Source organism: Sparus aurata, chromosome 23 (genome assembly GCF_900880675.1).
Source record: "Sparus aurata chromosome 23, fSpaAur1.1, whole genome shotgun sequence".
NCBI classification, from domain to species: domain Eukaryota; kingdom Metazoa; phylum Chordata; class Actinopteri; order Spariformes; family Sparidae; genus Sparus; species Sparus aurata.
This window is the reverse complement of record NC_044209.1, coordinates 8,120,132-8,137,743: the sequence shown is the minus strand read 5'-3', so window position 1 is coordinate 8,137,743 and position 17,612 is coordinate 8,120,132. Positions and strand designations below refer to the sequence as shown.

Sequence of the window (17,612 nt, the reverse complement as noted above, 5' to 3'; positions counted from 1 at the left end):
GGTACTTTATCCACAAAAAATGCAGAATGCTCTGTGGAGCAGACCTGCGTGCAGCACAACTGAGCGATCAAATGTAATTAATGGTAAAAGCGGTGCAACTCTGTGCTATGCGCTGAAATGTATAGAATTATTCAACTTCTAAAAATCGCTAGAAAAACGAGAAGTGCAGTGCAACAGAGGAGCTCACGCCAGGCAAAAAACAACCAAAAATAACCTGTAATTATGTGTGCCTGGAGGGACGGGGCAAAGCTGCACCCAAACTCAGTTTGAGCATGCAGAGAGTCTCCTCACACCTTGACATCATCTAATATTACTCACATTGTATCAACATCACTGATGATTGTTTACATAAAAAAATATATATAATCATTCCTACATGATGTTGTGACATTTGAGTTTGTTGCTCAGTATTACCATTATGAAGTGTTTTTGAGGAGATATATACATGTAGACATGTAGCCTAAAAATAATGTGATATTATTTTAAGGCCGTATCGCCAAACCCTACTCAAATGTTTTATTAACTATCTCTGAAATGTAGATTTAATTGATTAGAATCTTTGTTTTTAGCATTGCTTTTTTTTTTTATTGAGACCATAATCAAACAAACCAACAAAAGAATAAAGCATATGAAAACAGAGGATTCAAATTACATGTTCGAAAAGGAGTGGGAAGAGGTGTGAACTGATCTGATCCGACACCCCCTCTAGAGAATCCACTCTGTTATTCTATCATGATGACATTCAATGAAGGGCTGTCTCTCATTTGTCCAAATTAACCAAATCAAAGCCACGTATTTAGCGTAATTTGCAACTTTGCTGCTCTCCGTCCTGTATCCCTGTTCCTGTCTTGTCATCACTCCGCTCTCTTTCCATTAGCACACTTTAATACACTGTTTACACATTCAGTTCCCATGTCTAAACACACACGTGGATACTAGGAGATGCATACGTGTGCAAACACATGCACACAAATAACAAATTTCACACTCCCCCCCACACACACATTCACACCGTTTATCCCGAGTGTGCATGCGGCACGGCTACAGCATTTGAGTTTTTCTGCCACAGGGCCATATGGGGCATGTTATCACTCTCCATATAGATCCCTCCTCTACAAATCCAATAAGTACATTGCGCCACAGTAATTGCTAAGGAGTGTAATTCATGACTAATTCATGTCAGGGTTAATTTATTAAAAATGACTTATCAATATTTCACACAACTCCTCCATTATTCACACCCGAACATGCGCTAAAACGTATCTGTGTCAGGCCATGGAGTTAGCGTGGCAAGTGTTTGTCTGCGTGTGTGTGTGATTGTGTGTATGCGTGTGTATGTCAGCTGTTCTGATTTACGAGGGCAAGAATTTGCCTCAAATAAAGACAAAAATATAAAGGAACGATCAGACTGGAATGTCCACAGAAATGTGAAGCGGTTGTCGAAGGGGATGTTGTCACTGTAGATTTGATTGTAGCTCTGCCTGCCGGAGTCCGGTCAGTGTCACTCGCTCTTGCTCTCCAGGTGGAGACAGCTGCTGCTGCTGTTTGAATCTTAATCCACCTGCTGTACAGTACAGCTGAGATCCTGCACTCTAGCTTGAGCTGGAAACATACAGTACTGTATTAAATATAGAGTGCAGGTTTGTGTTCACATGTTTATGTGTGTTTCTGTCAGATGGCAGGGCAGGGAAGGTGACTGTCTGTCATCAAGCTTTGAGCAAGGCACTTAAGACCCGGCCGCCCAGTGCTGCTCAGTGGCCCATAAGAGGACTCACTGGGTGGCTTCCAGATGTGGATGTACTGTATGTACCCCTGGGAATGCTGAGTAAACCCTCACTGTTTAAAGTGTGTGTAGGTGCATGTTTTCCCAATTTTTAAAATAAAACAATACATTTAAAAGAAACACAGAGCGGTCTACAGGCGAAAACACAGAATTGAAATAGCAAGACCAGTCACATATAAGATCTGCACTTTTCTATAAGAAGACAAAACATTGATTACATTAATTATGGCCAGTTTGATAAACACTTAGGGCCCTATCGTAACGATCTGAAACGCAAGTATCAAACGCAAAGCGCAAGTAGCTTTGTGGGCGGATCTCAGGCGCTGTTGCTATTATGCCGGCGGGATAAATGACTCTTGCGCCCAGCGCAAATCTAAAATGGGTTGGTCTGAAGTAGCTACATTATTCATAGGTGTGGTTTGGGCGTAACGTGCAATAAACCAATCAGAGCATCATCTCACACTCCCTTTAAAAACAGGCGCGCTTGTTCCATGGCGCATTGCTATTATAATGGCGAATTTGCCAGGCGCACGCCAGGAGCGGTTCAGAGCCGAGGAGACCGACGTTCTCGTCAGGGCCGTAAAAGACCGAGAAGTGGCCTTGTATGGGGATAAGAGAAATCCATCCAAATTATCTTTGGTTAAACGGGCATGGGAGGAAATTGCCACAATTGTTTTTACGGCTGGCATCCCCAGGACATCGCACCTGGCCTCAGGAGCAGTGCGCACGGGCCGAGCAGTGCGCAATGGCCGGCTCATGAGGCAGCAGCGCAAACACCAAGATGCAGAGGATCCAGACCCACTACACGCCGTGGCAGCATTGTCAGACCGGACCGCACTGTCCGGGATGCGGCAAGGTATTAATGCCCGTCTTGACCGGGTGGTGATCGCCTCAAGTCTCCAAACGCACCACCTGTTCCTGTTGTGCACCTTCCTCCTCCTCCGTCCACCCGCTCCACTAGGGGCACATCGCTCATTGCCACTCCCAGACCCTCACGGCTACGGTGGGCGCGTCGCATATCAGAGGGAAAAAGAATGAGTTCTTCTGTTTAAATCTTTTCAACTTTTTTTTGTATGGTTTGCAAAAACGGGAACTGCTTCCTTGCAGATGAGAGAAGCAAAGTGTATGCACGTTAAGCACACGCTACATTATGGCCAAGCATGCGCCCTTAAAATAGCATCTGAATAAGCGCCACTGACTTTAGACTAGGTTTTTCCTGGTCTGTGGCACAAGTGTTTTCTGAAACGGCAAAATAGCACCAGTGAACGTTTGCGCCGGAACACGCTTCCTCTTTTCGCTGAACCGCCCAGGGAGCGCAAAGTCATTCCCTAATTTAAGGACGTGCGTCTGCGGAGGGAAAATTCCAATGTGCGCCGAATGCAAAATAGGAATTACAAAAGCGCCAGTGTACAAAGTCAGTTGCGCTGAGTGCAAGATAGAGCCCTTAGTTTCTTTCGGCAAGAGAGATGTCAGATGTGTCGCCTAAGACTAGTTTAGGTGAACAGGGAAATTTAAACCTAATAGTCATGTAAGAATCTCAATATTGAAACAAATTCTGTTTCAAGTTATTTCGCTTTATTTACTTGTCCTCCATACAATCAAGCAAGACGGCATTGACAGCAACAGACAGAAAACCAAAAAGAGACAAAACAAAACGAAAAACTAAAAGCCAAAAAGAAAAACCCCAAAAGGGACAAATACAAGACAGCTAGCCAATTAGATTGCATGAGGCGTGAATAGTTTAATGACAAAGTGTGCCTGTCATAGAGCAGTTGACTGTTTCTTATACACATATATAGTATGACTTTATTAGAAGAACATTGTAAAAACTACAACTAGAGCTGTATAGTGCAGGAAATGTTATTTTACCCTTAAGGGGAAAAAATGAAATTAAGAGATTGGAAGCAGCTTAATGCACGTAAATAATTTGATATTAATCTGCCGGGAAGGTTTGGTAACACTTAATAATGAACATCATTAAAGTTTTTAGTTAATTCAACTTTAGTTAATAGGTATTTCACTGTTAACAAATAATTAAATCCTTCGTAAATAATTAGTTAAAGTAATTGTAGACGTTTAAGACATCTTTTGTAACTAGAAATAAAAAAGGAGGGATAGGCAGCCTTCCACCTAATTAGGACTCATTGGCATGCTAACACTGAAGTAAATGCTACTGCATAGACTGATATGTTCAGTTTAAATGGCATTGATACAGGAAGTTCAGAAGAGGTGACGAACGGCTGATGTGGTCACATGGATGGAAGTGTAAACACACAGTGTGATGGGAGAACAGGGACGAGAGCGCTGCAGTCTCGTAGTAATATGTCCCATCCCCTCCCTCTTTTTCTTTGAATCCCACCTCTCCCTCTGTCTCTCTCTCCCTCCCACCCTCTGCGAGATTACCGTTACCATAGTAACATAGCAGATTGGCTTGGAAGTCACAGTGGTTGTGGGTGCCATGGCAACACACATATGCTTGTGTTTTTCTCTGTCGACGTGTGTAGGCTGCACACACTCACATAGACACACAAAGGCCCCACATTGTTGCACGTAACAATAGCTCTCTCAGTAAAGATTAAAGCAGGGGGGCCCTGCATCAAGTCATTTTGTAAATGGCTTATGATTTATGCAGCAGATTCTGTGCACTTTGTATCAGTGCCAAGGCTCTACAGGATGGGCGGTTAGCTGGACACATGGGGCCTGTATGAGATGGTATGATGCTGGATGATTCTGCTCATCACAGCCCATTGGAAATATCAATATTTAATACAGGAAATAGAATAAGGACGCTGGCATTAGAGTAATTGCTGGATTATTACATAAGACAATCAGTTCTGTAGATGGATGGATAGATAGACATTCATGGTGTTTCTTTATTTTTTATTATTTTCTACATCGTAGATCAGTACTGAAGACATCCAAACTATGAAAGAACACATATGGAAACAAAAAAAAGTGTTAAACAAACCAGAATATGATTTATATTTTATATTCTTCATTGTAGCCACCTTTTGCTTTGATGACACCTTTGCACACTCTTGGCATTCTCTCATTCAGATTCATGAGGTAGTCTCCTGGAATGGTTTGCCAACAATCTTGAAGTAGATCCCAGTGGTGCTAAGCAGTTGTTGGCCCTTTTGCCTTCACTCTGCAGTCCAACTCCCAAACCATCTCAGTTGGGTTTAGGTCAGGTGACTGTGGAGGCCAGGTCATGTGATGCAGCACTCCATCACTTTTGTTGTTGGTCAGATAGCCATTACAAAGCCTGGAGTTGTGTTCGGGGTCATTGTCCTGTTGGAAAACAAATGATGGTCCCACTAAGTGCAAACCAGATGGGATGGCATGTCGCTGCAGGATGCTGTGGCAGCCATGCTGGTTAAGTGTGCCTTGAATTTTGAAAAAATTACCAACAGTGTCATTAGCCACGCACCCCCACACCATCACACCTACTCCTCCAAGCTTCACAGTGGGAACCACACATGTAGAAACCATCCGCTCACCTTTTCTATGTCTTATAAAGACAAGACATGGAACCAAAAATCTCACATTTGAACAAAAGTTCAGATTTCCACTGTTCTAATGTCCATTCTTTGTTTTTATTGGCCAAAGAACTTCTCTTCTTCTTCTTGTTCTTTCTCAGTAGTTGCTTCTTTGCAGCAATTCGACCATTAGGCCTGATTCACGCAGTCTTCTCTGAACAGTTGATGTTGAGATACTTGAATTCTATGAAGAATTTATGTGTGCTCTAATCTTAGGTGCTGTGAGTTTGTGGTTTGTGAGTGTGGTAACTCTTGGTCTTCCCTTCCTGGGGTGGTCCTTATGAGAGCCATCTTCCATTTTCTGGATTGACTGACCTTCATCTCTTAAAGTAATAATGGACTGTCATTACCTAGCTGAGTGGTTTTTGCCATAACATGGATTAGAACAGTAGTTGGGCTATTCACTGTATTGAAGTGTGTACCAACCCTAGTTCCGCACAACACAACTGATGGTCTCAAACACATTGAGAAGGCAAGAAATTCCACAACTGTTGACAAGGCACACCTGTTAACTGAAAACCATTCCAGGCGACTACCTCATGAATTTGATTGAGAGAATTCCAGAAGTGTGCAAAGCTGTAATCAAAACAAAAGGTGGCTACTTTGAAGAATATAAAACACAAAACATGGTTTGTTTAACACTTTTTTGTTTACTACATAATTCCATATGTGTTCTTTCTTAGTTTATGTCTGACAATGTAGAAAATAATAAAAATAAAGAAAAACTATGAATGAGAAGATGTGTCCAAACCTTTGACTGGTACCCTACATACAGATGCCAACATCACATACAGTACATACTTAAATAGGCTGTGTCCACATAGCAGGCACATCCATTTGTTTCTCAAATCTGAAAGATATAGTGTCCACACTATTATCTGCAAGGGATCAGGTGGGAGGCGTCAGTAACACATGCATGATAAATCCGTCACACTTCCGTCCCTCTGGATTTGAGGACCCTGATATGAGCAGCAAAAGCATGCAGACTGAGATGCATCTGTGGAAATCTGATTTGAATCGCGTTTCAAACCACCTCCTTTTTGTTACTGGTGTTGGGTTTTTTGTGGTCCAGACTTCCTGAAATCCATCTGGATACAATCTGGATATGTCACAAAAAACAGATTTGGGCTGGTAGTGTGAACACAGCCATAGATACTAGGGTTAGGCGTCCTTCATCATCCAGCTTTGTTTCAAACCTGTGAGACTAAACGTAACTAAATTGCAGATATGTGGTATGGAGTAGGGTTGGGCCGATGGAGGATTCCATCATTGATCGACGATGGCTGACAGCCATCAACTACTAATCTCTGACCATCGTAACATCGAGATTTAAAAAGCTCCCAGCAGAGAGCACAATTAAGTAGCGTTTCCCCTCCGAGTTGCCGTTTCTCTTGGTCATGCAGTTTTTATACACAATTTTCTTAGCTTAGCTTCCTTGGCTAGTCTGCCAACACTGTATTATGCATACTAAGTTCAACAAAGCTCTGTAACGCACATGCCTTTAAATCTGGCACATGGATGTTTGTCAGGGCTAACAGGGAGAAACCTCTGCAAGGAGAAACAGTTGGCGATTCATGTCAGAGCAACTTTGGGTAACCGCAGCAGCTACAGTGGTGAGCTAATACACAACTTCTGCCTTATGAATGCACTGAGGGAATATGCTGCCTCAAACTCCTAAGTAACGGTCTCGTCGTCCGTCGGGATGTCTCACCGTAGACATCGTCATCAGCCACTTTGACAGACATCTCTGCACATGTGAAGACCCTTTTAAACCCAGCACAGGAATGTTGATCTGACTCCATTCACTGGTGACGGGAGACAAACAACAATGTCATCGTCCATTGAGATGTTTGTGAATGGTCATTGTCATATGTCAATTCAGTAGACATTGCCCAGCCAAAATAGAATTAGAATTAGAATTAAAGAGGAATAGCTTCTTTCAGTTCTTTTTTTTTTATTTTTTAAACTTTGCTTTTGTTATTTTCAGGGAAAATAAGAAGAGATAACAATAGTTGACAAAGATTTGACATATAACAATCCCCTCACCCCTCCCACTAACTGACAGCAACAGCTCAATTAGACAATATCACAACAGAAGAAAATCCACAATCCTAAAGCAAGACAAATACAGACACATACAATGAAGAAAAGGTGATATATCTGGATGTGAGTATGGAGTTAACAGGGATAATTGAGAGCGAGTTTGACAAGAGGAGGGAGAGAGGAGAGGAGAGAAATAGATAGCTCCTAGATGAAATTAAATGTCTCTACCTTGCTTTGTTGCATATATCTAATCTTTTCAGGATTCAAGCAGCTCATTAAATCTATAATCCAGTTTATAGGAGAATATGCTTGAGGAGACTACCAGCTCATTAGAATCAGTCATTTGGCTATTAGAGTGGAGAAGACTGGGGTATCTGTAATGAGTGTTGTTCTAAAGATACAATATTTTACATTTCTGCATTAAATTGTCCAAAAAGGACAGGACCTTTGCTCTATGTTGGAGTTGTGTAGAGTTGAGCTTGAGTTTAAAGAATCTTTAAAGTCTGTGTAAAGCGGCAAAAAAATTGTGTTATGAGTTTGTCACACCAAAGAAACATGTATCATTGACCACTGAGCCAAATTTGAAAGATTAAAAAAATTGTTAAGTATATAAAATTAGGTCTCTAAATCATGGAAAAACAAGCACTTCTTTCTGCTGTGAAACGCTGGGGGCGTGTCAGTTAGAGGCGCTGGAACCACGCCCATGCGGCGGGGGCTACACGTCATGTTAATGATGTCAGTGTCTCCCCAGGTGTTCCCCTTGTCTATCTAGACCCGCGGACAGTTCATAATCATATAGATGCTGTTATAACGTGTATTGATTGAGATCCTGACCCACTAAACATCCTGGAGAGTGACGGAGTGAAGGTTTTCGCGCTAAATTACATAATTATACATAATCACCATCAGTAAACAGGACGCTGTCTGACTCTGTCACTCGCGGGGACGGAGGCTGTTTTCTGGGGGACAGTTTCCTTAAGTCTCGGTCAGGAGGGCTGGCGGATGCGGTGATTTATTTTCGTCAAACACTCGGTGAGTTAAACACTCTTGTGACAAGCGTGACAGACGCTGTTTTGTGAGCAGAAATGTGAGGAAGAGTCGGGAGGACAGGGAGGGGACGGACAGGAGGACAGACGCTTCTCCACATACAGCTGTGGGATTTGTTTTCCTCATATAAGTTGCTAAAGACAGTTATAGTTACTACGTTACTTTTGTTCGGTCATGTAACGTTGCTTTGTGGGACATTTCTCTGTATTTAGTTGAGTGAAGGACCTGTGCAGTTATCAGACTGTCAGACCGACACGCCCTCGCTCCGCGCCTCCGGATTATCCGTTCACACTGGGACGGCTCACCAATAATGCGGCCCTGATACTACCTCCACATACCGCCGGTGGGACCCGCCGTCAGCAGGACGGAGAGGGTCGGCTGCGGCGCGGCCACATCATGCCGGTGGGACCCGCCGTTAGCGGGACGGAGGGCCGGCTGCGGCGCGGCCACATCATGCCGGTGGGATCCGCCGTCAGCAGGACGGAGAGGGTCGGCTGCGGCGCGGCCACATCATGCCGGTGGGACCCGCCGTTAGCGGGACGGAGGGCCGGCTGCGGCGCGGCCACATCATGCCGGTGGGATCCGCCGTCAGCGGGACGGAGAGGGTCGGCTGCGGCGCAGCCACATCATGCCGGTGGGATCCGCCGTCAGCGGGACGGAGGGCTGGCTGCGGCGCGGTGGCCACATCATGCCGGTGGGACCCGCCGTTAGCGGGACGGAGAGTGTCAGCGGTGGTCAGCAGCGGTCACATCTCCTCGTAGGCGGAGGAGAGGATGCAAGCCGGGGACGGAGTTGACCAGCGTCAATGGACTCCCCCGTTTCCTTACGTTTCATCCGAAGGAAACTTAAATAAGCTAACAGCGCAGTCACCCTGCACACTGTGGCATCCAGGAAAGATGCAGAGCGATGTGGAGGAGACATGGCTGGTTAGCTGACTGGTTGGCTGGTTAGCTAGCTGCAAACTATTGTAAGCAATGCAATCCGAAACTGGAGAGTGAGTGGGAGAACCGCTGAAGCCGATGCGCTGAACGTATTTATACCACTTCCGCAGCAGGGCGGGGTTTATGCAAATCAAATGGCCGCGTTACGTAACGCGGCCATGATTTGCATGATTTCTGACCCGCCCATTAAATCCTGAACACAGAAATGTTGAAAAACTGTTTGTGAGCCTAGCTCCAAAATTAAATTCTACATGGCCGAATGGCTTTTACATGTTTTAAGTAAACACATTTATGACCCGTTTAATGTGTTTAGAAGAAAATGGCTGATTTTGGTTTACACGGACTTTAAAGTTTTAGACTTTGATTGCAGCAGCGAGATGGTGGTTAATGTTAAGGTACTGCTGCAGTGACGTTGAGCATCGTCGCTCTCTCTCCTGAGAAAAAGGATGGTTTAAGACAAACTGATTCTGCTGGTGATCATGTGACCTGATACATGACCCAGTCCGCCGTTTACACACCCCGTAGCACACTGGCACCGAGCCAGTCCTCTACGCACGCGGCTACATACACACTCATGCACCTTCTTTTGTCATTTATACATTCATCTACATATATATGGTGTGCATGGTTTTGAGCCTGAGTGTTTCCATGGAAACAGCCAGAGAGATAGGAAGAGAGGGAGCGAGTAAAGGGTGAGGGAGGGAAAGAGTTAAAGAGATTTTGTGTGTGTGTGAGTGTGTTTATGCATGTGTGGGACGACAGTGAAGTGATTTGAGTTCACCTGACATAAACATCCCTGTTCTCACATACACACACTTACACACTCCCACGCACATTCACCATAATCACTGCAAGAGAATACAGTGTCGAGTGTCTTCGTGTGTGTGCGTGTGTGTGTGCGGGCGCGTGTGTGTTTGTTGTGTTTAGTTGAAGGGAGGTGAAATGATTTCACCTGACAGAAACAATGCTGCTTTCTCTCGGTTTCTCCTTCTCCGCCACACAGAAACGCCGACTGAGGCAGACACGCGGAGAGCCAGACACACACCAACACACAGTGATCTAACAAGCTGCTGTTGGTGTTTCATATTGTACTTTTTGTTACATTTAGACACAAACTGCATTAGTCATTTTTGTGCCTCCTGTTTTGGTCCCTCGCTTTAGTACTTGCTGTATGATTTGTCAGCGAAACACAACCAGACTGCAAAAATTGCATTAAGTGATGTGACCACATTTTTTTTTTATCTCGTCATCCATGTCTCCAGCTTGATCGTTTGTTGTGGGGCTCCTTGCCACCTTTAATCATAATTTCAGAAACGTAAAAAGATGAGTGCCTCTTGACAAATTGATTACATTTTTTGTTGTCAAAAGTTAATACTTTTTCATTAGTATTTGACTTTTTGGGCAAAAAAAATGTATTTGCTAATTTAAAGCGAAAAATTGATTGCAATTGCTGTTCACCTTTTCTAGCCTTGCCTCTGCTGTTGATAAGACAGTGCTAGCAATATGGCTACCAAGCAGCCTAGCTACTGTCCAAAACAAAAAAGCAACTGTACAAATCCCAGTTTGACATAGAAACCCGGATCTCAGTTCGATGTATTAACAGATCTAGTGGAAAGAATGGTTTTGAACCGTCTCAAGTCCGGGTGGGAAGGGCAAATAATTATCCATGTGGAAAGAGACTCTGACACAACACCGGAACTCTCCATCAAGTGAATGCCTGTCTGTTCACGTCTGTTGTTTTTACTCAGTTTTTATCACTCTCCTTTTTTCCCCTTATTCGCCCTCTCCATCAGTAAAATTCCTCTTCTTTTGAAGTGTAGAGATTCCACAGTTATTCTTGTTCCTTACCCAGTTTTATAGGGATAGCGATCAGGGAAAAAAAATGCCTCACCTTCTTTTGATTGCACAATAAGTGAACATAAGATAAGATAAGAAGTACCTTACTGATCCACCTGTAGCGGAAATCTGATGTCAGATGTTAATGTTAGACATGCTTCATTTGTGCTGTAACGAAGCTGAGAAAACAGTAATAAAAGAAAATAAAGGATGGGTGACCAGAAACATTTGTGGACTGCCAGACATACCATCAAGAAAACTCTCAAAACAAGGATTTCATATTCAGTAGCTTTTTATTTGCATGATGCTGTCAGTGTAATGAGGATGGATGAGTATGTTTTAACACTTCCTTGCCTGATAAACTAACAGGCTGTTGCTTCACGTTTGGTGAACAGACATGAGAGTGGTATCAAGCATATTCCCCCAAATGTCAAACTATTCCTTTAAGCAAGAACAGATTGAAACTGGGATGATTGGAGAGATAATTGCTGAACTTAATTTCCCCTCAGTCTCATCTGAAAATCATTACTGCTGTTTTGCTCAAATGTCTGTCTGCAACTGATGACTAATGTATATTCATTTATTTATTAAATAAAAAAAAAATGTCTAGTAGCTGTTTCCTGACAGATGATGAATTTGTGTCATGCCAGTGGGTTTGTCTAAAGATATAAACACTTATAACGCATAGTAAACAAACTGATACACAGTGAAACTTTAATATTTGGGAAATTGAGTCATTGAGCGAGAAATGATATAAATGTTTTTAGGGCAAATAAAACATTTGAGAGCTGCCACTGACAAAGTGATGTATGCCTCAACGAGTCTCTTTTCTCTGTCTCCCTCCTCCATGTTTCCCTCTACAGGTACCTGATGAATGTGACGTTTGAGGGGCGTAATCTGTCGTTCAGTGAGGATGGATACCAGATGCACCCCAAGCTGGTCATCATTCTGCTCAACAAGGAGAGACAGTGGGACAGGGTAAGCAGGAGAAAAAGAGAGCATCCACGATGTGCGCTGCGACTGTATAGTCATGTCACTGGTCATAAAACGGTCATGGCTCTAATGTGTAAACCGTGAATCAATGACAGGGTGATAGCAATGGTACTGAGTTAGCTGTGTCTTGATGGGTATGTCTGTCTAAATATCTTAGCATCTGATTTTCACTTTTTAAGCATTTTAAGCCTTAAGCTTTATAGGCACTGCACTGATTAGATATTATCAACTCAGCGAAGGTGCCTTTGAGCAATACACTGCAGTACCGGCTCTAGAGTGATGAAGTCGTAGAACTGCTGTAGAATCTGCTCATTTTAAAAGTTTGGGAAGCTATTACATACTACCCATCATTTATTTTGTATTTTTATTACAAAGTCATCCTTCAGTTTTTGCTGATGCTGCCCTCAGTCCACCAAAAAGGAATTATTTTTTCACTAGGTTTTTATGGAAAAGTGTCCATCATCTTGATGACTAAGAGCTCCTGTCTACCTCAGAGTAAGCTATTGTATAAATATCAAGTGTTTATGCGAAACTGGGTACATTTAAGTTTATTATCCTAATGTTACTGAAGCCAAGATCGCTAGCTAGTTATTTAAGTAGTACCAAACATTCCTACTCACACAGTCATGTAAACAACATTAACCAATCTCACAGATTCTACAGTCGTCTGCCAGCACATCCCTTTGAAAGCCTCAGCGTTCAAGCTTCAAGGTGGTTTATTTGTAGTTATACAACAAAGGTGTTGCATAATAACATTCTTTTTATTTTCCATTTCCCTTTTAGTTTAGTAGTTTGAGTTCAATTATACTTCATAACAAAATGTGCGAGTTTCTTTTTTTGGCAGATTGGTTGTAAGGAATTATCATCACAAAGCAGAGGTATAACAACATTGATTCATTCAGATAGGGGTGATTTATAACTTGTTTTCCAAAAGAAATCAAAATAAACATCTTCATGAACAGTAGTTTACAATTATCCGTCATGCATACATGGTCAACAGTAAAGTTGGTTTCAATGTCTGTGATTTAGGAATCAGCTTACCCATAATTACACCTGGGGATCACAGGGTTTGATAAATCAAGTGAGAAGGAGGGTTTTGATGTGCGCAGGAGCACAAGAAGTTGTCGATAAACCTGATCTGAAGTCAGATTGTATGTAAACTTATGAGAAAAAATTACCCTACTTCTCACTGGATTTATTACCTCAATAAACAGTTTTCTAAGGAGTTTATGGTCTCAATTGTTAATTTCAAGTCTCTTCATATGCTGCAGATAATGCCAAACGCAATGCTTGAAAATGGTAGTCCGCAAACCGATGGGTGACGTCACAATTGGTTTACACTTGTGTTCAAATAAGGCACATAATGATGTAGGATTGAGTGGCTTCCTCATGTGAATGTGTGAAAAACAAACTTCAGTCAAACTTTATATGTTAGTCAGCAATCGTTCTGTGAAGGTTAAACCCTTCTGTTGTGCAGATGGAGATATTGATAAAACTTCTCTGAGTACAGCTGGAAGAGAAGGTGGTAGAGCTGATAGGGCAGCAGCAATCCTGAGTCACACTCTGAACTGACAACCTTAAATGAACCTGATGCTCTCCGCCACCTGCACAGTGACCAGCATGCATCTGTGTTTCCTGATGCTCAGCCTCTATTGTATCTGTGTCCTGCAGTCTGACTCCTTTGACTCTCCCTATTCTTTATTCTCGGTGTTTCTCCCTTTCTTCTGCCTCTCTAATCTATATTCTGTCCTCTGATCAGAGAACAAGGTGAATCGCTCCCCTCCTGTCTCCCCTCTCTCTCTCCCTCTCTTCTCCCTCTGTCTTTCTCCCCTTGCAGCCTGCACCACCCCTTCTCTGTCCTCCTCCTCCTCCCGCTCCCTAGCTCATGTTTAATTCTTAGCTTGACTTCCAGCTGAACCACTTTTCTTGGTTCCTAATGAGTTCCAGCTCCTACAACCATCCTTCCACTGCACCTTTGAAGTAGTGTGAAGACTCTGTAGTGTCCAGTCCAGTTTACTCCCCTCCAGGCTGATTTTAACCCTGTTCTCTCCATCTCCCTCCCTCTTCCTCTCGTTCCCTCCATCCCTGTCTGTCTCTATCGCTTACTGACGCTCACTCTTTTTTTCTGTCCAGAGGAAGGCTGTATTGTGCCCCAGAGATAGACAGTGTTAGCTTGTCCACTACAGGCAGCGTTGGCAAGTTTGCGTTCCCTGGAGTGCACTGAGTGTGTTTGTGTGTACATTTACATATTTAACGAGTGTGCAAACCTGACTTTACACACTCGGCTGCCTGTCCTGCCCACTTTCCAATTATCTCACGTCCACTTAGCTGATGATCCATATCCATTTCCGCCCACATCTTTTCCTCAGTTAAAGTGGCCTACCGGGCACTTCTAGCAGAGAGCGCATAGGCAGCATCTCCAGGTATGGTTCCATGTGACTGGAGGGGAAATTGACTAATTGATGACGCTCATTCGTTGGAGTAGCGCCACAAGGGCTGGAGGGCCCTCCAGACTTACAGCTGGACACTCCTCTGCAGAAGAGCCAGCATTTTGCATCTGAATGAGCTCCATCTCCAGCACTCATGTGACTCTTTTGCTCCATCGCTTGTCAAGTTTCTCCCTGTTTTCTCTTTAGCTCAATCTCAGTCTTTTCTGTCCCACTTCATGTATTCCCATTTGTTTGTCCATACCTCAATGCACCATCCAACCACTCTTTATTATGTCCTTCTCGCTCTTATTAATCTTTCCATCCACCTGTTCTGTCCCACTCTTTCTCTCCCCACCCTCTCCTCTTGATCTGAATTCTGCTCTATCCCCCGTTCCAGTCTCGTCCTTCATGTTAACCTTGCTCTCATTCTCTTCTCTGGGTCCCAGTCCTCTCCTCTCCTCTCCTCGCCTCTCCTCTCCTCTCCTCTCCTCTCCTCTCCTCTCCTCTCCTCTCCTGTTCATTCATTGCCTCATCGATGTTTTATTGACAGATGGACTAATCACACTTAAGCCCAGAAAACAGAAAATGAGGCTGTTAAACCCTGATCACACTGTGATGTTTTTGCATGACAAGTATTCAAACTTAGGTGAATTATTATTATTGATGGATGGGATTTACTAGTCTCTTCTGAATTTTGATTCCTGCCCAGTAATCCATTTCATGTATTCATTTTACTGTTAGCATTTAGCTAATGGGAAACTTGTCCGAATAAGGCCCTGTGATGATAATTACATTTATCAACGTATAATTTTTTTAGCTCGTCGTACATATCTTATAGCCTCATCAATGTATCAACATGACCTGGATCATTTTTGCGGACCTCGAAATTGCCCGTTTAGTTAATAGTGTACCAACCAACACCAACTTTAAAAAAAAAATGTATGTTGTGTTTTTTTTTATATATTTTACTGTTTGCTTCACATTCCAATTCCAGTGCCTGATTATTTATAAGAAAGAATGAAAGTCAAACACATAGACACAGTTTGTAGATTCTCTTCATCAAAAACAAACAAAAAGACAAAAGTATTTTGGATCATGGCAATTGATTGTTAAGCATCCCTCCTCAGTCTCCGACTCTCTCCTGGAAGCTGTAGCGACAGCTGACCAAATGAAATGGATTGAACTTGTGGATTTTTCTGGGTTTGAACATTTGGGATAACGAAGTACTCAACTCAACAAAAAACACACTGTAACAAAGACCTAGATGTTTTTAAACATTTTGATGCAGAAATGTTACATATTATATATTTAAAAGTTACTTGACTTTGAAAGTTTCTACATCCATTATTACGCTCTATTATTATCATCATATTGGTGTCATAAAGTGGTCTTAGAATGACAATAACATGGTGTATTGTAATTGTTCCTGGCACAACGCATTGTTCATTCTAGTTTATAATAAGATTAAAAAATAAAAATATAGAATCCATGACTGCAGTTAACTCACTGGTAAAAAAATAAACAAAAACCAAAAAAACAGGCAGCTGTAGCTCAGGAGGTAGAGTGGGTCGTACAGTAATCGGAAGGTCACTGGTTCGAATCCCGGCTCCCCCCAGCTGCATGTTGATGTGTCCTTGAGCAAGTTACTGGACCCCAAATTGCTCCTGGTTGCCTGAAGTTGGCACCTTGCATGGCAGCCTCCGCCATCAGTGTATGAATGTGTGTGTGAATGGGTGAATGTGACAAGTATTGTAAAGCGCTTTGAACGGTCAGTAGACTGGAAAAGCGCTATAGAAATGCAGGACAAAAAACTAATTGTTAATGTTAATGACATTTTTAAGGTAGTCTGACTGTGTTTTGCTTGTGTTATGTCCCTGCAGGTGGGCAAATGGGAGAATGGTTCCCTGTCCATGAAGTACCATGTGTGGCCTCGTTATGAACTGTATGGAGGCGCAGCAAACAGGGAGGACGACCACCTGTCCATCGTGACTTTGGAGGAGGCTCCGTTCGTCATTGTGGAAGATGTGGATCCGCTGAGCGGGACCTGCATGAGGAACACCGTGCCCTGCCGGAAACAGATCAAAACACTGTGAGACTCAAAGCTCAGATCTACAAACTAAACCACTGTCAGAAGCTAAAAATACTTGAGAAACGAGAACATGAATTGACTTAAACTCAGCACACATAGATAGAGACTTGTTATTTCTGTCCATCTGCCACAGTAGATCTACCTACAGCACAGCTGACCAAAGCAGAAATCAGAGGGAAAAAATTCTGGCAACTGCCTAAATTCTGCATGTGAATGATGTTAATTTCCCACGGCAGCTGCACAGAGCCAGAGGTGGAATCAGTTCACACATCATCTGTGCGAGACTGACAGTGCCAGAAACGCCAAATCACGACAACAATTAACAATTCATGCCAGTTCACACAGAAGTGCAGATTTGATTGAATAATCATCTGTTTATCTACGCAGCAATCAGACGAAGGATTCAGGAATCTACATAAAGCGCTGCTGTAAGGGCTTCTGCATTGACATCCTGAAGAAGATCGCCAAGACGGTCAAGTTCACCTACGACCTTTACCTGGTCACTAACGGCAAACATGGCAAGAAGATCAACGGAACGTGGAACGGCATGGTGGGAGAGGTGAGGAGAGAACTTTGTGTTTGTCTTTTTGTTGGGTGCGTCTGTCTCTTTCTATATTTGCAGCCCACTCTGTCAGTAATTGTGTGCAGTGTTTGTCACTCAGCCTCAAAGTGGCCAAAACGGAAAGCCTCGCCATGCACTAAATGTTCAGTCAGTGGAAAGCTGCCTCTTTGTGTTTGTCATGATCATGCATGTGTAAATTACATGACGTTCCCATTTGTAGTTTGTTGCCAAAGTTTGAACAAAGATTTCACCTCATTCAAACTTAACAACACCACCTTATCATCATTGAGTTTGCTGCCATTCAAAAGTGTGGTTTTAAGAGGAATAGGTAAAACACTGCAGGAAGACTG

General features: G+C 42.9%; 1 protein-coding gene across 4 annotated transcripts in view; it reads left to right on the top strand.

Moving 5' to 3' along the window:
* Positions 1-17,612, top strand: part of grin2ba (glutamate receptor, ionotropic, N-methyl D-aspartate 2B, genome duplicate a) — a 138,959-nt gene that overhangs the window by 90,994 nt on the left and 30,353 nt on the right. For all 4 annotated transcript variants that reach the window (XM_030407175.1, XM_030407173.1, XM_030407174.1 and 1 more), the window contains 3 exons: positions 12,053-12,167; positions 16,492-16,700; positions 17,088-17,259. In XM_030407175.1, the coding sequence (XP_030263035.1) occupies positions 12,053-12,167; positions 16,492-16,700; positions 17,088-17,259 (496 nt within the window). The remainder of the gene's footprint in view (positions 1-12,052; positions 12,168-16,491; positions 16,701-17,087; positions 17,260-17,612) is intronic.